This window comes from Crotalus tigris, unplaced genomic scaffold (assembly GCF_016545835.1).
Source record: "Crotalus tigris isolate CLP2741 ecotype Arizona unplaced genomic scaffold, ASM1654583v1 scf7180000017576.4783729, whole genome shotgun sequence".
NCBI lineage: Eukaryota > Metazoa > Chordata > Lepidosauria > Squamata > Viperidae > Crotalus > Crotalus tigris.
The window spans coordinates 558549-584093 of NW_024096487.1; the positions used below are offsets into that span (position 1 = coordinate 558549).

At 38.1% G+C, this 25545-nt stretch overlaps 2 protein-coding genes across 3 annotated transcripts in view; both read left to right on the forward strand.

The window, feature by feature from the left end:
- The window catches only part of SPI1 (Spi-1 proto-oncogene), a 30073-nt gene extending 16381 nt beyond the window's left edge, over window positions 1-13692 (forward strand). The window contains exons 2-5 of the mRNA XM_039357513.1: window positions 2327-2420; window positions 8035-8252; window positions 10928-11078; window positions 12913-13692. Of these exons, the coding sequence (XP_039213447.1) occupies window positions 2327-2420; window positions 8035-8252; window positions 10928-11078; window positions 12913-13229 (780 nt within the window). The 3' untranslated portion in view covers window positions 13230-13692. The remainder of the gene's footprint in view (window positions 1-2326; window positions 2421-8034; window positions 8253-10927; window positions 11079-12912) is intronic.
- Window positions 13693-18728: 5036 nt separating this feature from the next.
- The window catches only part of MYBPC3 (myosin binding protein C3), a 77487-nt gene continuing 70670 nt past the window's right edge, over window positions 18729-25545 (forward strand). For both annotated transcript variants that reach the window (XM_039357901.1, XM_039357894.1), the window contains exon 1: window positions 18729-18866. In XM_039357901.1, coding sequence (XP_039213835.1) covers window positions 18842-18866 — 25 coding nt within the window. In that variant the 5' untranslated portion in view covers window positions 18729-18841. The remainder of the gene's footprint in view (window positions 18867-25545) is intronic.

Consider the following 25545-nt stretch of genomic DNA (forward strand, 5'->3'; position numbering starts at 1 on the left):
CAGCTAACCAGATTCATCCATGTAGATGGACAAGATGTACAACATTACCCCTGTTTTCTTCTCAGCATTCTTTCATTTGCCATTGGATGTTGTTTATTTTTTGTATATTTGTTTATACTTTGTTTATTTATAAAATTTATAGGCTGCCATCTTACCTTAACATAACTCAGTTACCTCAACTATGTTTGATATAATTAGGTCCAGCTAGACTGCAAATTAGAAGAAAAGACATGATGGGACGAAGAGTTGTCATGGTGTTGGCCCCCCTCATTACCTTTCAGTAACTATTATTGCTTATTTCTTATCAATAAAGTAGTCTTATAAGCCAACTGCTTACTCCCCCCTGCCTTTTCCTTTCTTTTAGAATGGGAGGGAGGGGGAAGGAAGGAAGGAAGGAAGGAAGGAAGGAAGGAAGGAAGGAAGGAAGGAAGGAAGGAAGGAAGGAAGGAAGGAAGTCAAAGACCTACATTGGCTGCACCAGCAAGGGGCACATAGCTAACAGGAGAAGGTGGAAAAGGTTACCTAACAGACTGTGAAGGAAGAAGAGAATGAGAAGTGGTTATGTCTGCATGCTGTAGCAGACATTCTTAGATATATAAAAATCCTGTCCAGCCAGAGCTTTTAAGACTCAAAAAAAGGAAGAACAAATATATGATAACCTTAGGGAAAGGACATTGCTCAGATTACTGCCTGTGCATATTAAGAATGGGCTACATGCTGATATTTTACAAGAAGAGAAGTTTGAGTTTGTCTCTTCAGGCAAGACAAGTAATTGCAAGCACAGGTCACTTACATCCACAAAAAGATGGGACAGTAATGGGCCAAAGCCCCATGTCTCCCCTGGCAATTTTTATTTGGAATATAGCTGGATTACTTTATATGGTTGAATCCTAGACCAGCTTTCCTACTCCATGAGTAGGAATAAAGTAAACAGGTGGACTTCTTTGCAGCAAAAGAAAAACTATTGCTGGATAGGTAACCAAATTTCCACCATGGGAAATATGGAAAATACGAAAAAATATGGAATAACCTTTGCCTGTAGCCATTCAAGTTACCATTCAAGTTACAACCTCCCAGTGTGTGCTAGCGTTTTAATTATTAAGCTATTTTAACTTTTTATTTTAAAAATCTCTATGCAGAATTTCAGGGCTAAAAAAAATATCCTAAAACAGCCTGCAGCTCTTCTCCTAATACAAAATCTTGTATTAAAATTCTAATCTGTAGAACCACATCTAGTCCATGCCTTTGGAATGGCCACGTGCCATTCATCTACTTTTTGTATAGAATGCAGGTATCAGTGACAAATACTTCATTCCTGATCCATACTTTTGTATTCATATGTCTTTTTCTCCATATTTCTTTAGACCTGAGATGTAGCTATTATTTTTACAGTCAAAACAACTTCAGCCCCTATCCATTGTAGGCAGTCAGATGCAATACTAGTGAGGTTTCTCAGACTTTGAAGAGGCTTTAGCTATCGATTTATTTAAGTAACATTTTGTAATAATGATTATCAGCTACAACTTTTTAAAGAAGAAGAAAACAGTTAAAGCCACCCATTTTGCAACCAAGCATTCCCTGGTAAATGAGAGGCCACAGATCAGGTTGTTTTTCTCTTGTATCATACCTTGTATTTCATGGCAAAATGGCATTATTTCAGTGCAAAACACTAATAATCAACCAAAACAAAACCAAGAATAAAAACAATCCTGTTGTCCTCATTCTCACGTTGGGTTCAGAAATGAACAATGAAACAATTCGGAGAGGGCAGAAAGTTCTGTAGCTTTTTACCAGCATCTGAACTATCTCCCAGAGAGAAACCCAGTGGACATGATACTGCTATAAAATTCTAACATTGTTATTAAAGATTTGAGGACTGTTCCAGAGAGCTAAACTGCCATCTATGTATGTCTTTTAGCAGAATTATGAATCCTGGAGGGACAGTAGTAATATGGGAGCAGAATTAAATTTTGAAGAATTCTTTAAGATATTCAGTTATTTTCCATGATTGATATTTTATTTTGGAATGTCATGCCTAACTGAAATGAAGAGCCAAGAAATATGGCCAGCCACAAATGCTTGAGGATCAGTTTTTAAATAGTAGAGAAAACAATTCCTGTCTGCTTCATGACTACATGAAAAGACTACTGTACATTAAAACAAGTCCATCTTTGCTAATTTTTAAAAAGACTTTCTTGTGATTTGAAGTATAGTTTCTGGAGGCAGCTATCAACCTCATGTTTTAATGTCTTATTTGCTTTCAGGGAACAAAGGGCAATATTGGTCTTTGTTTTTCATATGTGACAATAAACTCTTCTTTACACAGCCCTCTGAAGACCTGGTATCTTATGAATCAGACCTCTACAGACAGTCTCATGATAGTTACCAGTATCTCAACAATGAGACAGACAGTCATGGTGGTAAGTAAATTACCAAAAATCTGAGAATACCAGGGGAATAGATTTGTGATCGTTCAAGAAGGATGATGAATGAGTACAGCTTTTAACTACAGTTTTTGTAACAATACTTAAAGTCAATAGCTGTAAAGCACTTTGCCCTAGCATGATGTAAACACTACTTTTCTGAAACTATTAGTGGATACAACAGCATCTCAAAGATCATAGCAAGACTGAAAGTCCTGTTAATGATAACTATTTTCATTATACCAGCCAAATTTGGGTCCTGGATTCTTCCAGAGGTGGCAGTAATAAATACGGTAAGTACTTCCCAGTTAAGCACAAATAATACCAAATCACTCTTCTAGATTTTGCACAGTATTTTCTGATACTGTGATAGACAGGATAGGAATATCTGCAGCAGCAACATAGCTGGAATTGACAACGTGACTCAGAGGCCAAGCTCTGCATGTTTGACTGTAGATCAAGAGCCAAATTTCTAGCCAGGCTGGATCATGTATGCCCTGGCTGACCATGCTGGAAGTAAACATTCTGTGCAAGTATCTTTGGACGCAACAGAATTGGGGAAAGCAGACTAAAGATGTTCCCCATGACTGGGAACCAAGGAGATGGGCACAACAAGAAATGTGAAGCAGGCCCAGCGGACATACAGTTAAATTGCCAAAATACTTTACAGAACCTCCCGAAGAATAATATTGAATTCATCAGCAAACAAGAAATAATAATTAAAAGGCAAAAGTTATCTAATGCTTACATTTTTATAATCCCTGTTGTGTTGAAAATTAGATTAGCACTGGCCCTATTTAACAGAAAGGAATTGGACTGAAAATCATGGGTTGTTTTTCCATTCCAGCTGATTTAGAAATAACTGCTCCAACTGTAAGGAAATTACAGTTTTCTTGACCTGGTTATTTACTGAATCAACCATAATGGGCTGAATTCAGTTGCTAAGCTGTAAACTATAGTTTATAAGGAATAGTGACTGAGTTGCAATATGTTAAATTGAAATCAAGGAAAAGCATGTTGTGCTTAGCACAATATATGATTGCAGATAATGTCTTACTTGTTTGGTCTTTATGTATCTGATATTAAATACATTTGACTTTAAACTATCACCCTGGAATGTTTTGGATATATGTTCATTCACTTTTATAAAGAAAGTGAAAGTATTTATTTACATAAGCAACCTTTCCTAACCCTAGTCACAACAAAATGACAAAACGTGTGTCATAATGAAAAAATGCAAGTTTCGCCCTGTCCAAATTATGTCACACTGTCACGTGCAAGTATATAAGGGGTGGGGTTTTTTTATTGCAAGATCATGTTTTTTGTCACTTCCCCCTCTTACCTCTCATGGCAGGCACTTATATTTATTTAAAATATTTACACTTCATCACAGTGCACAACTTTCAGAAGAAACATCTTCCTCTAACTGGTCTTATCCTCATCCTCACAACATATATCATAATGTGTTTGTATGTATAAATGAGATACTTAAATTAGACTAAAAATATAATTTAATTTTCCAGTCAGTATGGAAGAACTTGATATCTCTCTATAAAAAGGTGAGAGAAGTGACACAGGAATCTGTACTTCTCTAAGGAACTCCGTTTCCTTTATACTTCATCCTTTCCTTACAAATGAATCTCTCCTCTTCTCTATTGTCAATATGAAATGCTGGCAAACTATTACAGAGATAAAAATGAGGATTCCAAGTGATATCCAATACAAGTCAGACACACAGAGGGGAAAAGGGGCAGGGGGAAAAATTATGTCTTGGTAATCATCCTTATATTAATGTGCTATAACTTAGAATAAATATAAAAATGATAGATGAACTGTGTTCACAACCTAGCAGTTATATGTGAGTCAAAGGTTACTATTATTACCTATTAGTAACACATCAAGAAAAAATAAAGCCCTTTATGGCAAGAACACTTCTCTACAGCATTTTTTTATCCTTTCCAGAAATCTAATGGATCACACCAAAGACTACCTTGTTCAGTTTCCAGTCCCTTATAGAGGCCACCAGATGCCTTCTTAAGCTCATAAGCAAGACAATAACAAAAGAACACACTCTCATTCATGTCCCCAGCAATTGGAACAAGAGTTAGATTACTTTGCAGGCCAGACATTCATTCATGTAATTTAATTTATAGCCCCCAAAGTCCCAAATTTTTATACATATAGTTTTTATATTTATATTTATTTCTTCCATTCAATCGTGTCTGATTCTTGGAGATTGCCTGGCCAAGTCTCTGCAAGTCTCTTCTGGGCAAGGTTTTTCAGGAGTGGTTTGCCACTGCTGCTTTCCTAGGGCTGAGAGAAAATGACTGGCTCAAGGCTTGGGCCTAAAGCAGCACTAGAACTTGCAGTGACCCAATTTCTAGCTAGGTGCCTTAACCATTAAGCCAAACTGGCTCTAACATTTACGCATACACACAAATGAACAAACGCACCAGAGCCTGAAGGAAGAATTAGACAGGATGGGGAAAGTAAAAGCCAAAGTGGTCCTGGTGGTGGTAGGAGCACCTGAGACTGTGATTCCTAAATTGGGAGAGTGGCTCCAAGAGAACCCAAGAACAACATCAGAACTCTCCATCCGGAAGAGTGCAGTGTTAGGAACAGCTAAGATAATGCACACAAACCTTGGATTCCCAGCCCAAGATACATCCCACCCACTGGAGTGAGAAGGAAGGATTTTTTAAAATAAAAACATAGCAAAGATACAGCTGACTGGAAGAGCAAAGCATTCAAAATAAGACCAAAACAAAACAAGCAAAAGGGTTCCATAATCACAAAGCCTGGAAGTTCAATATTCTGCCATCCGAACAACCTGTTATTAATAGTTTTATTCTTCATGTTCTTTGGGATAGAAGAAAGGAACAAAAGCAATCTAAATCTCAGCTCCACCAGCTAAATAAGAAGACTAGAACAGACAATATTTGAATCTTGCTAATGTGAATCTTTGCTACCTGAAAGAATATTGAGTTACATGAACCCAAGTCTGAATTAAGCATTGTCATAATAATACATATTACTTGTATTTTGGTCTGTGACAGCAAAATAAATTTAATAAAAGATATTCTTCTAAGGATAACCATAGGGTAATATTGCTCTTAAGGCCCCCATGAAGCCATATTAGAAGTCATATAAGAATGTTGAGCTGGCAACTGAGCCCCACACTTTATAATAATGCAGCACCACAGTAGCTTTAACAGGCAATAAAACATTTGGTAACCAACATTTTCCAGCTTGTCTTGATCATCAGTCTTTCTTCATTAATGATTTACACTTTTGCTGGCAACCCCAGTTTCACCTCATTCCCATGACATTGGCCATATGTCATCTCCAGACTGTGATGTAGACAGTCTTATCTCACTTTTTTTAGTACCATAGAGCACCAAATGGCCACAGCACACATAGCAAAGGAGAGTGAAGAGAGATAAGATCGCAATGCTGGCTCAAAACAGCTCATTGTGTCATTACAGGAATGACAGTAAGAAAAGAAGAGAAAGATAAAGTGCTTTTCTGGGAAATTTTTCAATATAAAATATTCACAATTACAAAAAATGCATTAGAGTAAACTCAATAAAATATCCCTGTAAAGTTAAATGATGATTTTATAATGAGAGAGGAAAGGAACCTAACTCCACAGTATAAATTTTGTTCAAACCACAAAGCAGAAAAATAAAATGTTAAAAAGACAAAGCTGGACGAAAATTTAGACATTTGTCTTGCACTAGAAAAACATTACATAAGTCCCCAGACTTTTTGAGGGCAAATATTCAATACTTTGAGAAGGACATTTGCGGAAAAGCCCTTCATCTGTACAGTCACTTGTGGACATCCCTTATCAGGAACACTGGGTGAAGGACCTTGGATGTCTATTTCAGATCATCATAGATACATCTGGGGAACAGGTGACTCATCAACAGAAGAACATCAAGTACCAAAATGTCAAGTTAGGAATAGTTTTAAAGGTCAAAAAGAAGCAGTTTAAAATGGATTCAGAAAAGGGTCAGGTGAGAAAGTAATGGCCTAGTCTTCCTTTTAAATAAAATTTTATACTGAGGTTTTTGCCTAATTTTCAAATATTCAATGGATAGCCATTATCCAAAGAAATAGTTAACAGGGCATTAAAATGGAAGCTAAGAAACAGCATAACTAGGTTACAAATCTTATATTGTAAAAGCCACCTTACTCCTCAGTGACAAAGAGGGAGCAAAGAAGATATCCAGATTATAAATCTACTTTTTTAGAAAGAATGCAGCTGCAGCAAAATAGAGGAAGAGAGATGAATCACCAATTAACAGCATTTACTTCTTGTGTGAACAATTTCAGCTTTGGTATATTGATTCAGACATTTTTAACACTTCCATTTCTCAAAGGTTTCAAATTTTGCAAGTTTACCACATTTCATGTGGTTTCAAATTCGGATCATCAGAATTGCATACAAGTTGACAGTCTTCTCAGGTTTGAGGCAATTTTTGTTTCCATCTTTTGGGAGGGTTCCTAGAACAACACATGATCGCTGAAAAGTTTTCCATTTTTGATACCAAGTATCACATTTTATTAAGAATAGGACTGAAGCCAGTGGGGATTCTAAAACACACAGGCCAGAAATTTAAGCAGCTGTCTGGATGTGATTGGGATAACCAAACAGCTGTGTTGCCCCATTCTATCTTGGAAAATTGAGTGTAAACTTAGAACTGGCTATTAAATTTCTTGGCACAGAGAAAACTATTGTTTGTCTGATTATTTGTTTTTGTTTCTCAACATACTGATAAAAATTGTGTCTTATAAACTTTTAATTCATTCAGAAACAATTATCAACTATTGTATATCATAAAAAATTGGAATGTGTTTTAATTTTCATGTAGCTCCTGAAATCATAAGTAACTTATCAACACAACCAGCCAGATTGTGACTCTTGTACTAATTTTTGCATGGCATCCATTTCCCATGAAGCTGTTTGGGATAATGTTATACCAAATTATAATAATAAGCCAGATGTCGATGCGTACAAATGGCCAGAGTGTAGATTGCTTAAAATGCTATCACTGTGCGGCGATAGTTATTCTAGTTTGTTTCAGGATTATATGCCATTCACATACCAAGTTGGCACAGCTGTGCTATAAGGAAATAATTCTAAGCACTGCACATAGCTGCCATGTGGAGTTATTACTGTAGATGCTATGCTTATCATTCACCATCAGACTCAGATGTCCATTTCTCCTCATTCCCAAAATTACTCTTTCTTCCTCTGGATCCAGGCAGTTTCTCCACTCATTTCCTCCAGCTTTTTGGATTAGGCAAAGAGTAGCAATGACTCCCCAGCCATGGAATTCTCACTCCAATGCCTGCCCTCCAAGCAAGGATGGTGCTACTAAAGACATCATAATAAACTACAAACAATGAACTACCCAAGTGGACCTTGTTGAATGTCCTATTGAATTGTGATATTAGAACATAATTCAAATTCCATATATTCTACATGGAATCTAATCTTGATATGGACTGAATATGAACTACTAGGTAGATTTAGCAATCCTCTTTCTGTTGTGCAGATATGAACAGCCATGGGTTTTTTTTCTTCTTAATTCTGTGTTACCAGGTGAACTGCTTTTAACTCCATCAGACCACTACTGGGAATATCATCCCCATCATCTGCACACTGAATTTGAGAGCTTTGGAGACAATCATTTTGCAGAGCTGCAAAGTGTACAGCCACCACAGCTCCAGCAGCTCTACCGGCACATGGAGATAGAACAGATGCATGTTCTCGACTCTGGGATTCCTGTCACACATCTTGGACTCAACCACAACCACCAGGTACAAATCTGAGCCCATATAATCCAAATGTAGAAATCTTTCTAGACCACAAAGATAATGTAATAGCAAACTATGAGGGGAATAGGTTCTGAACAACAACATTAGAAAATTAGATAACTCAATAGGCAAGGATTATTCCTATTTTATAACATTTAGTTTAATAAAAGGCCACACTTGGAATATTGCATCCAGTTTTGGTCACCGCGCTGTAAAAAAGATGTTGAGATTCTAGAAAGAGTACAGAGAAGAGCAACAAGGATGAGTAGGGGACTAAAGCATATAAGGAAAGGCTGCTGGAATTGGGTATGTCTAGTTTAATGAAGAGAAGGACGAGGGGGGACATGATAGCAGTGTAGAACAATTAACCAATGGAACAACCTGCCTCCAGAAGCGGTGAATGCTCCAACACTGGAAGTTTTTAAGAAGAGAGTGGACAGCCATTTTTCCGAAATGGTATAGGGTTTCCTGCCTGAGCAGGGGGTTGGACTAGATGACCTCCAAAGTCCCTTTCAACTTTACTATTATTATTATTACTATTAAAACTAGGACAAATTAATATCACCACAAAGAGAATTTGAAGAGAACAAGAAACTAAGCATTATACATAGGATTATATCCCTTTTGTTTAATATTTTAAAAAAGCAGATACACCTTTTCAAGGCTGTTAACAGAAAGGCTAAATTATCCATGCAGTTAAGCACATCATTTGAAGTTATATTATCAGTTTAGGATTTTTTGTTGTTATTTTTTTTTACCAGAAATAGCAGGTGGAACCAACAGAGTGAGTCCCGGGGAACAGTATATTTTTAATGTGCTATTCCCTGCCAGGGTTGCAGTAAAAATACTCTCCTGAAGCTGCTACCAGCCCAAGGAGGGACATTCTCAGTAATCATGAATGAAAGAGAGGAACAGAGCTGCTAATTCTTTGTCTTCTTCCCTTCTTTGCACTGTAAAGGAGTTGGAATTGGGCAGCCAATACATTTAAAATATTACCCATCATCGTACATCCACCCAAACATTTTTCCACGTAGGAGGGAACAGAAAGCACCCATATTTTTTTTCTTCATTCCTGCTCTTGTGTTGCTTGTGTAGGGAAGCACCACTGATCGTGACTCTTAGTAGCCACTGTTGGGTGTATCCAAGCAGCTGTAGCCACTCACTGTAGTTAATGTATTTCTTGTTCACTTTGGAAAATGCTCACTCTCCAACAAATAGCATTAATATCACAAGTTCAGCACTTGGAATAGTAGAATAGAGGCAAAACATTAATTCCTAGACCAGGGATAGGCAACCTTGGCTCTTTTATGACTCATGGACTTCAACTCCCAGAATTCCTGAGCCAGTCATAAAAGAGCCAAGGTTGCCTACTCCTGTCCTAGACAATCTGAATGGTAAAGTTTGTTCAAATATGCTGAGAATAGGCAGAAACAATTTTTCTGGTTTAATAGTAAAAATGGTTTCTTAGCAGAATCCCAAACTAGGCATACCTTATCTGGGCTGCAAACCTCTGAATGATCATTATATGGGACCAAAAGGTCATAGGATATTTTAAACTGGATTTCTCCTTGAGGTGAATTGCCTCCCAAATACCTTTTCTCTCAACCCCAAGTAGACTGAGGGCATGGTGTTCCACACTTAAAACTACACTTAAAAAAATTAATAAGAACAGAATGGAGTTTTTAGATATATATTCCATCATCCATTTAAATTGAGATTTACCATGTCATCTCTTTTCTTCTCATTCTTCCCCAAAGTGTAACAGTTTAATACTAGGGACAGTTAATTCTCCATGCAAAACTCATGGAGACATCTCACTAGCATAAATGAAAACGTTTCACTTCCCCCCAATATCTTCCAGCATGTCACCACTGGAGGAGCTTCCAACTGTTACTGAATTTCCACTGTGGTAAAAATGTGTGTCAGACACTCCTCTCTGGATGTTTTATAAGCCTTAAATAAAAGTCTTGCTTTCCCTGGGTCTTCTTTAGCTGTTTCATATGATGGACATTTGCTTTGGATTTAATTTTAAATTAAACGTTGGTGGCCAATCTAATGCCTCCGTTTAGCTGCAGTTTAACTATAAAGCACTCAAGGTGACTCTGTGGTTAAGGTCAGTAGTTTTACCCTTGAAGAGCTAGCAGGAAGTGTACATACAATGTTACTCAATCCCAGCCCGTTCCACCGTAGTCATCTCCAGTTAATCTGCCTAGTCATTAACCACCCATCACTGTACCCCTGAAGCAACTTAATTGCACATTCCTTACTGAGATATTTTGGAACAACTTCAACATCAACAGAAAAAACTCAGAAGTCCACAGTCTGACTGCTAGAATAAGTTACAAACTAAGAGCCATTTTGTATCTTCTCAATTTGCCCCTTCTTACCTCTCTTGCTTCAGGCCTATTTGTCATTTATTTCCTGTACTTGTGAAGAAGCAGAGAGGTTTGCTTCTGTAGCCTAATGACAAACAAAAACAGAATTAACCAAAGTATTTGGATTTTTCCTGCAATGGTAGCCTGTCCTTTTGCATCTTCCTGTGAGATGGCCCGATAACGCAGCCACAAATTTGAAGCTACTTAGGAGATGTTTGAAAGAAAGGCTACTACATCCATCTCCCTTCTTGGCACACCTTCCCCTTGCATGACTTATTTGACAAGCCTCCTATCTCTGAACAGGTTGCCTTTGTGCCCCGAATGTGTGTGTATCCCTCTCATCAGCGCAGTTCTGATGAAGAAGATCTAGAGAGGCAGAGTCCACCCTTGGAAGTATCAGATGGAGAGACTGAGATTGGGGAACCCACTCCTGGGGTTATGAATGGAGAATCAGGTTAGCAACTAAATTTTGTATTTTATCCTTTTTCTTCTTTCCTGTTCTGTCATTGCTTCTCTTCCCTTATAACTCTACTATCTCAAAACTGAAATGTCCTTTTCTTTTGATAACTCCTTTCCTGTCCTTATTAAGTTTTCTCTCATTGCTATCTTGTGTTTTTGGGTTGTTGTTTTTTTTTACATCCTGCGCTAAGCAGATTGAGCTACAAGCGTACTCCACAGTTGTTGTTTGCTATTACAGTCTCCACTTCCTTCCATTAAGACTGATCCTTTTCAGGTTTTCCTGAAATGTCTGGCAACAGCTTTTTTTTGGCCTTCCTCTTTTTCTCCGACCAACTGGTTAGAATCCCATTAATGGTAGTCTTTGCTCACCTGGTAATGGCTCTGATTGTTTTCCCCTTCAAGCCACTTTTCAAATATATATTAAAAAGAAAACATTTCATTTAATTCTTTAATCTAGGTTTGAAGTGAAAATTACATATTCATCCTCACAATTTGCTTACTGGCAGTTTGAAGACACATTAGTAATCATTTTAAGATTGCTTATCTCATCTCCCAGCTTGCTGTGAATGCATACTGAAGTTGTCTTTGGTTGATCTACTATTAGTACCATTTTCTCTCTTCTCCTGAACCTTCCCGTGTGAATAATCTCTCACATCTCAGTGTCAAGGCTGGAAATGTTGTCAAGGGCAAGGAACTGCTCCATTTCTATTGGCTACTTAAATCATTATGAGCTTGTCCCCTCCTTGTCCAGTATCTGGGCACTGACATTTGTAGCCATGTTGGCTTGGATGTGAGAGAAACCCAATACTGATTTTTGCAGCTTGCAGCCTAAGGATAAATCTGCAGGTTCCCATCCTGTTTTCATGGTCCTTGGAGAACCCATCACCTCACCCAGGTGATACCCCTCTATTACCCTAACAAAATACAGCAGCAAAACTCAGAATGTGGTGGTGATATTCTTCCAGAGATTTGATAAAATGGCTAGAAAATAGGTGCTCCTAGTTTTAATAAAATCAGAGCTCAAAGTCCCAAACACCTGACCCTGCCATCTCTTGCATTGTTGCCATATGTGTGATGGACTTTAGAAGATGAAAAGATGGGAATGTTGCAGTCTCAGCCAGAAAAAGATTACCCATATGCCATAAATTATAGTTTATAAAATATAACTATATTTACATATAATGCTAAGACAACAACAAACTTCATTATGGTTATGTACAATGAGTAAACCCAGGCATTTATATATTCTGTGGAGTCCTCAGTGTTGCCTGAGCTTGGTTATTTTCTTGCAGATATTTTGCAAACTAGATAATATCACCAGTGCTAGAAGGGATGGGATTTGCTGTCATTTATATACTGGAGGCTTGCCCTGTCAATGCTGGTAGGAGTAGTCTTGATGGTTCTTTGATTGCCTGTTGTCTACTGATAGTATGTTTGGCAGGTCCTTGATTTAGGTCTGTTTGCTTCTTGATTGTTGTTCTAATGTTAATCCTGATATTAATCTCTGCTCATCTGAGTGTTGATTGCTGGATGAGCTGTTTTGGTCTTTTTGTTTCCTTCGACTTTTTGATTGTCTCTTTTGAATGATATGTAGATGATGTTTATGTCTATGTGCCTGTTGATAGCCAATTTGTCTGAGTGCCAGGCTTCCAGGAATTCTCTAGCATTTTGGGACTTGGCTTGAATTCCTATATTAGTTTGGAAATGTATGGCAAGAATAGCACTTGGTTATAATACACTCATCACAAACTGCTGTCAGTTGTATATAAATAAGCTTCTGATATTCCTATTGCCCCTTATGGAGTTCTTTTTTTTATTTCTTCATATAGGTAGTAAGAAGAAAATCCGATTGTACCAATTTCTTCTCGACCTGCTTCGGAGCGGAGATATGAAGGATAGCATCTGGTGGGTGGATAAGGAAAAAGGCACATTCCAGTTCTCCTCTAAGCACAAAGAAGCACTGGCTCACCGTTGGGGCATTCAGAAAGGCAATCGCAAGAAAATGACCTACCAGAAAATGGCACGGGCATTGCGAAATTACGGGAAGACTGGGGAGGTCAAGAAAGTGAAGAAGAAGCTCACATATCAGTTTAGCGACGAAGTGATGGGAAAGAGCAGCAGTGATAGAAAAAGCTTTCCTCTCTGAACGAGAGTCCAGGATTTCCCAAAAGCCAAATTGTAGAGACAAATATGGGTTGGACCTAGCAACAGAGTTGCTGTAACATCTCCGGGCCCTCATTCTTACTGAGGTTTTCATCAACATCTTCTCTGGTACGAATTCCCTTTTCAGCTTTGACATTCCTACAAGTTATTTCTGCATCTATACAACAAGCTGGACACAGTAGGGACTTTTTTTTTAAGAGAAAGAAATGTATAGGTATGTTCTTTTCAGAAAATATTTGATTGTGCTGTAATTAAAACACATAGCCAATGAAGTGTTTTTATTTCTCAGACAGTATTAGCTGATCTTCAAAGACTGCCTTAGCCTTACAGCTTTTAAATTAGCATTAATAAAGACTCTGCTAGATTTCTCCATGGCTAGAGAGAAATCTGCAGACCTTGGAAAAATATCTTATTGTGCAAGTATTATTAACATTAAATATTTAATAAAATCAGATATAATGAAATCATATCTTCTACATTAATCCAGATAATCCTAGCTGTTTTTGAGCTATCTTACAAATAGATCTCTCCAAGCCCTAATGGAAATGTTAGAGAAAGAACCCCAGGTGAAGAGTCTTCTTGATCAAAATCATGTGATTACCATTGAGCTATGGGTCCTACCTTGCTTGTGATATACATGCTTCACCATTTCCCTGGGCACAGAAGCAATAAGATGTACAACAGCATGGATTGTTACTGCTTCCCCAAATATTGAAATATTTATTCCTTCTGATCTTCTAAGCTGATTTTTCATACCGATATAAAGATTTTACACCACTTCTGTAAAACGTAGTTAGAGGCCTCTTTGCAGTTAAGAGAAACGTATAGGAAGTATAGAAGAATACCAATGGTAACTAATGTAAACCCTTGCAGATAAAGGGTTTCAGCCATGGATGTCCATTGCAAACCCCAATGACATCATGAGGTTGTGATGCAAATATGAGCTATGCACCTACATTATCACATGCAATGTCACAAGCATACAGTGTACACCCTGTGGTCTCAGGACAACTTTTCTCAATTTAGAGGATTATATATATCTGCCCTGCCTTGAAATTACTGAGCTTGGCCATATTGATCATAGGGAACCACAGTCATAGGCATGGCTTTCCTGAACAAATACCATGTTCTTCCAGAAAAGAAATTGTTATGGAAACCATAATCCTGTTCCCAAAGTACTGAGATCATGGCATTAATCCATCCCCAGATCTTGTCTCTTTCTTCTCCTACTTGGTGGGTTCCAGATGGAGAGAACAGACCTCTTCCATCACAATTTTTTGGAATTTTTGGGGTGGAATTTCCCCTGTTCGTTTCAAGAACCAAGAGAGGTTGCTTCTATCTACCCCTAAAATGATTATGAGGAGAGGATTTGCTTTGAGAAATCTTTTTCGGAGTTTAATTCCTTGGCAGTTATTGATTCTTTATGAAGAAGAATCTGGAGACTCCCCCAGTTTTCTACAGTAAATAAATTAAGAGTCCCTGTGCTGTTTAGTTCCTGTTCAATTTTCTGAAGTATTTATTACAATTGTTTAATTTCACCGTATAGATAAAATGAAATTTTGGAACATGTTTCTACTACATGTGATGCCTATAGCACCATTACTTAATAAGCTATAATTTAGTTTGTATCATATTTTATGATAAACATGAAAAACAAGCTAATGATATGAGACAAAGAACTGCAATTGGAAGAGAAGCAAAATGAGGATTTTTTTTGTCTGCACGTTTTTAAATGTATGATTTAATTCTCATTTCAATTCCAAAGTGGTTTTCTCCTTCGTGTTTTCCAAAATATTTGTTTCTAAAAACATCTGAACTATGGCTAATTGAGAATTTCCACCTGTTTGACCACTTTCAGCCCTCAGCTGTGAAGAGAATGTTATGGTTTATTCAGCTGCACTTTTCAATCATTCCATTTAAACTCTGTAATTCTGACCCACCCCCTTTTTATTGTTGCACACACATTCCATTCCAGCTATAATCAAAAACTCTCCATTTTAACTTATGGGAAGCAACAGAAACTTAATATTGATCAAAATATTGTACAAAAATATCGCTTAGAGCTAGGCTCTTTCCTCATGTGGAGCCACTCCTCTGCCCCCACAACATTGGCGGACTTATGAAATCTCTCCAATTAGCTCTTGGCTTGGATTCTATGGCAGGAAAAATGTTCCAAAGAAATTTTGGCTAAAAAAGGTTGTGAGGTCATTTGCTGAGTCCCACCCAGCAATAAATAAATGGTGGACATTTAGGGGTTGTATGAAGCGAGCACCAAGCAGATGAGGTAATGTCTTTTCTTTGTGTCATGCCAGTTTAATCATGTCATCAAAAGAACAGGAAATGACCATGTTTTAGCCTTTCTGGAAAAGAGGCCTACATACGATCATGGACTGCACGTTGTATGTGAGTCAACAATTTGAGACTTTTCCAAAAAAGGCAACCCACTGTGCAGGGTTGCAGGGACAATGCACACAAGCTATAGGAACTATGACAGTTTTGTGACAGACTAGGTTGAACCTTGAGCCTCTTGATGTAGTCCTTTTGCATTTTTTTCATTGAACCAGCAGAATGTCTGCCATGGGAGACTCCCCTATTCAAACCATAGCTGCTGTAGTGAGCACAGGGCAAAGTGAATTTTCCGTTTACCTCATGTCTGTTACGTGAGATTTTTCCTAGCCATCTTTTGTCCTCCAGGATGACTGATACCACTTCAGCTCATCTTTGCTTTTTCTTTCTTTCTGCTGAGCCTACTTCTAAACAAAGCACTGACTAGACTATAGCTGCCTAGTTCTCAGAATAGCTATGTGACTAAGAGGCATTCTTGGAAATAAAAATGAGGCTAAAAGTTGGCATTTGGCTTTGCAGCATTTATTTATTTTTTAAAGAAGCAAATAATAATAAGTCAGTAGGGGTAGGAAAGCCGGCAGCATTAAGCAGAAGGAGTCAAAAGAATCTGTGGCAGTGGCCAAGATATGTTCTGTAATTTTCAATTTTTCCTTGACCAAAAAAAGATTGTTTATCATGGTAACAAATCCTGGTAACAGCAGAACCCTGGATTAATAGGGACTCGTGAATTAGATTGTGACCATCCTTTTCAGAGCTATTTCAATCTCCTTTCCTAAATTCTCAGCTGTCCTTTAAAAACAAAAAAACTTTCTAGGTTGTTTTCTTCTGCAGATATATGGGCAAGCATGCTTACTACTTAATAAATAAATCTGCTCCTAGTCCTCAAAAATGAGCACCAAGAACAGATTAAATTGCTATTAAAAACAGAAGACTAAGTATGGTCAGCTGCTAGTATGTACAAACCAAGAAGCTATTGAATGGAGAAACAGGTTGTAATAAAAAAGAAATTGGTCCCTTGACATTTCTCCATAGGATTTGGATCAGGGAGATATGTACAGAATAGTTTCAACTTCAGACATCTGATTTCCTAAGATACAACTGGGATAAATAAGACACAAAATTGTTTTGAAAACTTTAGCTATTAAAGAAATACATTCAAAAAGCAACTTAATCATTGAAGGAAGTTGTGGCATTCAAGCTGTTTCCATTTTTGTTTTGCCAATTATTTAAAAGCATATTCAGTCATAATAGCAATTAATGCAACCACAAGGTAAACTCCAAGTTACAACTGGGTTATATAATTTTCCTAGATCCAAATTGAGTATTAAGAAAAACACTGTTTTCTTAGATCAAATGCATTAGCTGACGATGAGTATTTCAGAATAATTTCATGTGAGATTCAACACTTCATCCTGGGCTTTGGTGCTGCATTGGCTCTACAATCCTTGGGATCCCATGCCATTGTCCTCCTTGGGCAGCCAAATCAAATCCCTTTCACTTCAATTGCAGTATAGCTTAAATTGTCATATCATAAAATATTGTAATCCTTCAGAGTAGTCCATTTTCTCCTTCCCCGCAGCTCTTACTCAACCTGCCTCTCACCTGAATTTTAGAGCTCTGCAGTAGATTTTACAGGCAATCTGATTCCAAATATTAATCCTGTTTATTTACAAACCATGTTTTTAAAAATAAAACACCTTCACATCCTGATTTTCCCTGTTTATGTAAGCAGCATTTATCTTTTTTGCTCTCTGAGTAAAGCAGAAGTGGGTGTATTTTTTGTTATTCCAAGAGCTGTCAAAGCTCAGAAATTGGGGCATTAAATGGCCAGCTGAAAGGAGCACTAATTGACTCATGGTGTTCCTTGGCTGTTCTCTGCTTTCTTCTGATACCAGGGATAAAGGCACTTGAAGCTGAAGCTCGAAGTTGATTCCTCTTTCAGAACATGAAAAATATTCATGAACGTACATTGGGATGAACCATGAAGAGTTTTTCCATGATATGAAAAGGATGCTACAGAAGCCCTTCAGACTGATGCTGGCTAAATTCTTGCCCTTTACTCCTTTTTTCCCTTCCTCTGACATTACACTGCCAGATGATCGTCATACAAGCTTTTAATTCACTTTCTTCCAGCAGTAATCAAAAATCCTACATCATCTCTCCTTGATACTTTAAAAAGAATCTCTTGAAACTCACTGCTTAACTGGTGACTCCCAACATCTCCTTTACTGGTAGGACTGAATGAATTCTGAGGTTCAAGATACCTCTGAAAGTTCATAAATGGCAATTCAGGATGGATAAAATGGATTATTACTACAATGCTGCCACCTGGTAGTCAACAGCACAGTAGCATTAGGAAAAGAATTAAAATACTCTCCAGTTCACACATACTTCCTGAATGTGAGATGGGTCTAATATTTATCTCATACAAGTCTGACACAACTGCATCTAAAACTGGCCAGTCCGTTCCACTCCAGTTTTCAAACTTGTTATTTACCTCTGATGAGTTTTGGTTTGAGATTGTGGAGATAAGCTCTAGAACAGGGGTAGTCAACCTTGGCTCTTTTATGACTCATGGACTTCAATTCCCAGAATTCCTACGCCAGCTTAGTTGAAGTCCACGAGTCATAAAAGAGCCAAGGTTGACTACCCCTGCTCTAGAACTTTACTTCCCTACATTGATCAAAGTTGAAGGGTAGTTCTGTTGTGATTAGATAGCTCATCAAGGAATACTTTTGCAGAGCAGATTTGGTACACTAACACTGTTCTAAATGATAAGATACAATTCAGCCCAAATTAAGTATCACTCTTCCACTCCATTTCAGTGAATGGGACGTACCGGTACCAGTGTAATACTTCAGCTGTTCATAGTGTTGGAATTTACATTGATATGTTGAGGTTCCGTATACTTAATTAAAGACACAATTATATGCCATGGAGAAGGATACACAAGGACATTGTTTTGGGCCCTGGGGTGTATGTAAGTCCTCATTGAACAAACAGTGGGGCCTGTCTTGGATGGTTCACACTCTCTGACACATGGAACTCAACTATATTTATCCTGGCAGAGGAATTTTGTCAAGTGCCTCTGTACTGTTGATAAGGTGGTGGTGCTGACAACAGAAGGGGAACAAGAGGGAGGAGCAGGAGGGGGCTTCTATTTCTTGGAGGGGGGTCTTGGGAGCCCTTCAGTCTCCTTGCAGTGCCACTCAGTGAAAAGGTCCTTTCAACTCACAAGCCAAACAGAAGATGCCAGAACCTACAAAGAAACCAGGTAAGGATAACTGGAGATGGAACAAAAGAATGTTACTTGAATAAACATAGAGATGGAACAGGTCTCTTCATTATATAGTGAAATAAGATACCTTAACAATAAGCATACTGGAGAGAAAAAATAACCAGTTTTGAAGTAGGCAAACGTGTATTTAATTAAAATGTAATAAAGGATAATTAAAATAAAGTGGATTAGTTAATTTAAAATAGATGGAGGCTATAAATTCTTTGTTTCTTTGTCCCCTTCAAATTGCACCTTGTAATTTCCCTCTGGAATTTTTCTGGGAGATGTGACTCCCATTGGTTATTTATTTTTGACCTGATCTTCCATGCAAATGTAAGTTTACAGGGAGATGAGAAAATGAGGTACTTTGTTTAAGATGTAGTTTTGCTCAATAAGATTAATCTTTGTAGTGACAGAAATCCATAAATAATGTTTTCCCTTCTCCTTTGAAATATGAGATATGAGAGCTCTCATCCAGAAAAGCTATTTTGATACCTTTTCTGAAAGACTATTTAAATTCAAATAAAAAAAGCCAAGACACATTATTCCTTTGTTAAATGTCTGCACTTTCGAAAACATTCCTGAAATGTAGACCTTCTTTAATGGTCTTACTTAAGATCGTATAATATTGAATGCTACATTTCGAGACAAGTTATAGGGGAATGGGTCCAATGTTAGATGCAATTTACTCATTGCAGTGTATTTGCAGGGATACAAAATTAGTCCTAGACCTCTTTCTCTTTTACAATTCCTGTTATATTTAGGATTGATAATCTGGTATCTGCTACCTGATTTAAAAGATAATTTTTACCCATATTGTTGTATGTTTGTTTTCCCAATTCACATATCTTTTCTAAGACACAGCATTCATTTGTTACTACAATTTTTGTATGCAAGGTCACTAGATGCACATCACATCAAAATATCTGCCTCAGATATTTTGCTTTTAAATTACCATTAAGCAATGTAAGCTCATGCTTAGGGCACCAAGGAATGGGGGACATCAAAGAGGTTTTTTTTTCCCTCTAGTTATTATGTACTTAACTGTTCATTGCCATGCTCAAGTTTTCAGCAATTATCGAATCTTAATGTCTCATTAGTTAGGCAATGAAAGGACTGAGGAGCACTGTTGTCCACCATTAGGGCATCATTTGGCCTTAATCCAGCCCTGACCCACATACATGGATTATCACAATATTCCACTTTCCTCAGTTGATATTGGGTAGATAATTCCCTTATATAACTGTTTATAAGTAGTATGAAAAATTTATGTAGGCCCCTTTAGTTAGGGCTAATTGGACATAATTGACCTGAAGGAGAAAAATGGTTTCTTTGGATATGTTTCCTAGAAAATATAACCTATGATTAGATTAGAACAGGGGTCTTCAAACTTGGCCCTTTTATGACTTGTGGACTTCAACTCTGAGAATTCTTCAGCCAATGTGCCTGGCTGAGGAATTCTGGGAGTTGAAGTCCATAAGTCATAAAAGGGCCAAGTTTGAAAACCGCTGGATTAGAACCTCAATTGTTAGGCTAAAAAATAGGTGAGAGCTCAAAAATCAGGACATTACAAATATAGAAGCACCAACCCAGCAATGGCTTCTTAGAAAACAGAGAGACACTAAACCGGTGAGAATGCCATTGCTTATACTGCAATCATAAGTACCAGAGAAGAAATAAGAGGACTTCCACAACAAATATTTGCTTTGTCCCAAACAATTCTTGTGATCTCAGGTATGATGAAATCCATGTAGTCTTTTGCATTCTCTAAGACTCTTCCACTGTGGTGTCCTTCCTCTTTGGTTTTAGTGATAAATCCTAAAAGAACACACTGAAGTAGTTGATTTCTAAGAAGAATGCAATTACAGATATACATAGATGAGTCTAGTCATTAGAAATAGAATGTTATAAGAAGAAAGCCCAAATTAGGTACATTTCCATATATGTTGGTAACTGTATCTGTAAGGGAAGATAGGGAGGGGGACAGACCAACAAAAATTGCACGGTGGTATGCAAGCCCTATCCTTTTTCTATACATGTTGCAAAAGGAGTGGAGCATATGGCACGATGCTGTTAATTGGAGAATAAGGGGGAAAGATTAGATGTAAATAAAATTAATGTTAGAGGTATGACACTCTTGTTGAATTCATCTGTATGGCTGGAGACCTATAAAAAGACCAAATAACCTTCATGAAATATAGCTGGTGTCTTTAGTTGTTATGGGGTCCTAATTAAGCCTTAGCAATGCTAACAATGGAAACATCTGGAAGATCTTGTTTGAGCTGGGGAAAGAACTAAGATCAGCATTTGAAAAGGAGATCTCTGGGGAAATACCAAAGCTGTAGACTAGAGTCAAAGGCCAAAAGAAGTCCCAGAAGACAATGGTAAACCACTGCCATGTTCAATGACATCCACAGGCTCCTGCACCATTTCTCAGAAATTTCTTCACCACACACCTCAATAGCCACTGCTAGGATTCGGGTTCAGAAGAGACTTTAGTAATGTTGACAGCCTTCTGAAATAGTTTTGGATTGGTTTTTATTTTGTTTTGTTTTTCAGGATACTGCCTACTTTTGATTTTATTGCTATGGAGCTGAGCTTATTTATTATAATATTAGACCAGGGGTGTCAAACTGCTGGCCCGTGGGCCGGATGTGTCATGCTGAAACCACGCCCACCCCATTGCCGGCAATGGGAAAAAAATCGCGACAGATCATGTGACATTGTGAGTTTGTCACCCCTGTGTTAGACTGTCTTCATGTCAGAACAAAAATATATAATGAAGATAATAAATTTAAATGCTTATTTCCAGCAACTCTAGGTGGCTAACTATATGGTTATAGCTATGGATATTGGAAGTAATAATTTGATTACACTTCTAATTGTTCATTATATCTGGAACAATTCCAGAATCAAAATGGAGAAGTAGGAAAGAAAGTAATGAACAATTTGCAATTATGTGGGAGCTGGGCATGTACACAAAATGTGAGCATTAAGTTGTATTCGGCAAGAGCCTATGAACGTCTGGGAGAAAAAACATTTGCTAAATATAAGTGAGAGAGATGATTATAGGAATAGGAAAAGCAGTGGCAAAAACATTTTTTACAAGATCCCTTGCACTGTAGGAGCTGAAACATTAGTAGTAGCAGCAGCAGTAGCAGTAGTAGCAGCAGTAGTTGTAGCAGTATTTTCAAATTCTACTTAGATTCAGGGCGGCATCTGATATGACAAATAGCATGAGACCATATCAGAATGAAAACAGAATGCATATCCAGAAGAGGGGGGAAAACCCATACAAATTAATCTGTAAAATCAAACAGCAATAGCAGTAGCAATAGCACTTAGACTTATATACCGCTTCATAGTGCTTTACAGCCCTGTTTACAGAGAAAGCATATTGCCCCCAACAATCTGGGTTCTCATTTTACCAATGATGGAAGGATGAGTCAACCTTGAGCCAGTCAGGATCGAACTCCTGATAGTTGGCAGAAATAGTCTGCAATACTGCATTCTAACCACTGTGCCACCTCGGGTCTCCTCTGCACTAGCACAGCTCTTGGTGGTACATATAGAGCAGTGGTGGTGAACCTATGGCACGGGTGCCAGAGGTGGCACTCAGAGTCCTCTCTGTGGGCACATGCACCATCTCCCCAGCCCCGCCTCCTCACACAGCCCCCTCCTCACCAGCAGCCCTCCGGAGGAGAGTCACCCCTGGGCACAGCCCACGCAAAGCAGTGCAGCCAAGGACATGGTAGCTGGGCAGGGGGGACAAGATTCTGCCCTTGCGCTCCATCGTGCACAGGTGATGCTGCGGAGCATGGGTGGAGGGCATGGTGGGTGGTCCAGTGGGCAGAGCAGAGCAGGGATGGGGTTGGGGGTGGTTTTGGGACACTCAGTCTCTAAAAGGTTCGCCATCACTGATATAGAGCCTTGGCACCCATCATAACCCAAGGCATAAGAGAAAAGCCAAGTTTTTAATAGTCTTTTAAATGCTGTCAGAGTAGAAGCTATATAGATCTGGGGAGGAGGGAATTGCATTTGCTGTATAATGAGGAGACTCCAATGAGATAGTTTAAACCAGGGGTCTTCAAACTTGGCCCTTTTATGACTTGTGGACTTTAATTCCCAGAATTCCTCAGTCAAGCACACTGGCTGAGGAATTCTGGGAGTTGAAGTCCATAAGTCATAAAAGGGCCAAGTTTGAAGACCCCTGGTTTAAACTGATTTTGTGAACTGAGTCAGCATGCCCTTTTTCATAACTTTGAGTATACAACTGCATAACAAAGCTTTAGCAGTACTAAACCTGTTTTTAAATGTAAAACTGTAAATATTAGGGCAAAATAATTATAACTATTCTACACATTAGTGAACTGGTGGGACACCAGATGTATGGAACAATGATATACAAAGGGTTATAAAGGCAGGCTTGGCATGCATGTCTTACTGGCAATCTCTTGCTCAGGTTACTGTACAGGAATTTATAGCCCCAGCTGCTCTAGCAGAAGAAGAATGTAAGATTATAAGACATCACAACTTGGGATCAAGAGAGAGCTAAGTCTGTTTAGGGAGCAAGTGGCCTTTCCTCTTTACAGCTAGGAAATTTGCAATAACTTTAAATATAGTTCCAGAGCAAAATATTGGCTAATTCTCTGATTCAGCTGAAGTTGCCACATGCAGACACCAAACTCATTTCCATTTGCTGTACTTTGTTGAAGGAGAGGAAGATAACATATTAGAAATCTGCTAAGGAAAATTATTGTTTTTATGTGCTCTCTCTGTACTGAGTACAACATATGAAACTAACAGCAAGGAGCCTTCTCCTAGACCAGAGTTGTTCTGGTGATACATGATAAGTGGGGAGCAGCCCTACTCAATTGCACATTTGAAAAGCTACTGAGAGATCAAGCTTTGACTAAATTAAAGGAATCAGAGAGTAGATCCGATAGACTTAATAGGCTTAAATTAATAATAATAATAATAATAATAATCTGAAGAAACAGTGGTAAGCTGTTGCAAGAAGATTGCACAGACTGACTACAAACAGCAGCATGACAAAGTAGCAACAATGGTGCATTGGAAGATCTGCAAAAAATATCATTTGCCTGTAAGCAAAAACTGGTGGGATCATAAAATAGAGAAAGTCATAGAAAATGATAAAATTAAACTGCTCTGGGACTTCAGAATTCAAACAGACAAGCACCTGCAACATAACACCCCAGACTTAACAATTGTCGATAAGAAAGACAAAAAAGTCTGGATAGTGGACGTGGCAGTGCCTGGAGATAGCAGAATAGAAGAGAAAGAACTGGAGAAGATAACAAAATACAAAGACCTACAAATAGAAATAGAAAGACTGTGGCAAAAGCAAGCAAGGGTAGTACCAATAGTCATAGGCGCCTTGGGTGCAATCCCAAAACAACTGGAGCACCACTTGAACACCATTGGCATTGACAAATTCGCTATTAGTCAATTGCAAAAGGCGGCCTTACTAGGAACTGCTTCCATCCTGCGACCATATCTGTAATACCATCAAACATCCACATCTGCCTATCCCAGGTCCTGGGTAAGGACTCGATAGGTAGACAAAATGCCAAATCCAGTCTGAACATCTGGCTGACTTTGCGATGATCAATAATAATAATAAAGTTGGAAGGGACCTTAGAGATCATCGAGTCCAACCCCCAGCTCAGGCAGGAAACCCTTTACCATTTTGGACAAATGGCTGTCCAGTCTCTTCTTAAAAACTTCCAGTGTTGGAGCATTCACCATTTCTGGAGGCAAATTGTTCCATTGGTTAATTGTTCTAACTGTCAGGAAGTTTCTCCTTAGTTCTAGGTTGCTTCTTTCCTTGATCAGTTTCCATCCGTTGCTTCTTATCCTGCCTTCAGGCACCTTGGAGAATAGCTTGATCTCTCTCTTCCCCCCATCTCCCCCCCCCTCTCATCATTACTCATATCATGGTTCAAAGAACAAGATGAAATATTCCAGCAGCATTTTGTCATTGAGAGTTTATTCATGTTATCCTGTGCAACCATTTTTGTAGGATAGGAACAGATGACACTGTTCTTTAATCATCTCTCTCCTATGATCAACATGACCTCTGGGCACGCTCTCCTGAGGCTTAACCTGGTTTCTCAGCTACTTCAGAGAGGAAGGAATGCTCCTCACTTCTTTTTTGAAGGAAGTCTTCTGCTGTGCATGTAAGAAGTCATCTCAGTGGCACAGCGGTTAGAAGGTTTGTTCCATACACAGAATGGTCCTGGATTCAAAACCAACCAAAAATGCTTTATTTTAAATTATTGTATTTTCTCTGACATCCCTATTTTTCCTAGGCTTTTCTTTTTAATAAGAAAAAGAATCAGGAGCCCCAGGACTTATTTAAAGAACAAAACCTAGGGGAAAATAGGAATATCAGGGAAACTCAAATATATTTTCAAAAAATCTACACTGCTGAATTTTCTGCTTATAAAACAAATTTCTAATTGTTGTGCTCTTGATGCAACAATATTGCAACTGAAGCTGTAAAGACCTTCTGGAAGGCAAAAAGGGAATTTTTAATTTAAATGTAGTTGTTGTGCCCACACATTACTTGCATTTTGAAGCATTAATATTAGCATATATAAATTTAATTTATATATAATACATATGTACATACACACACCATTGCTTTCCTGAA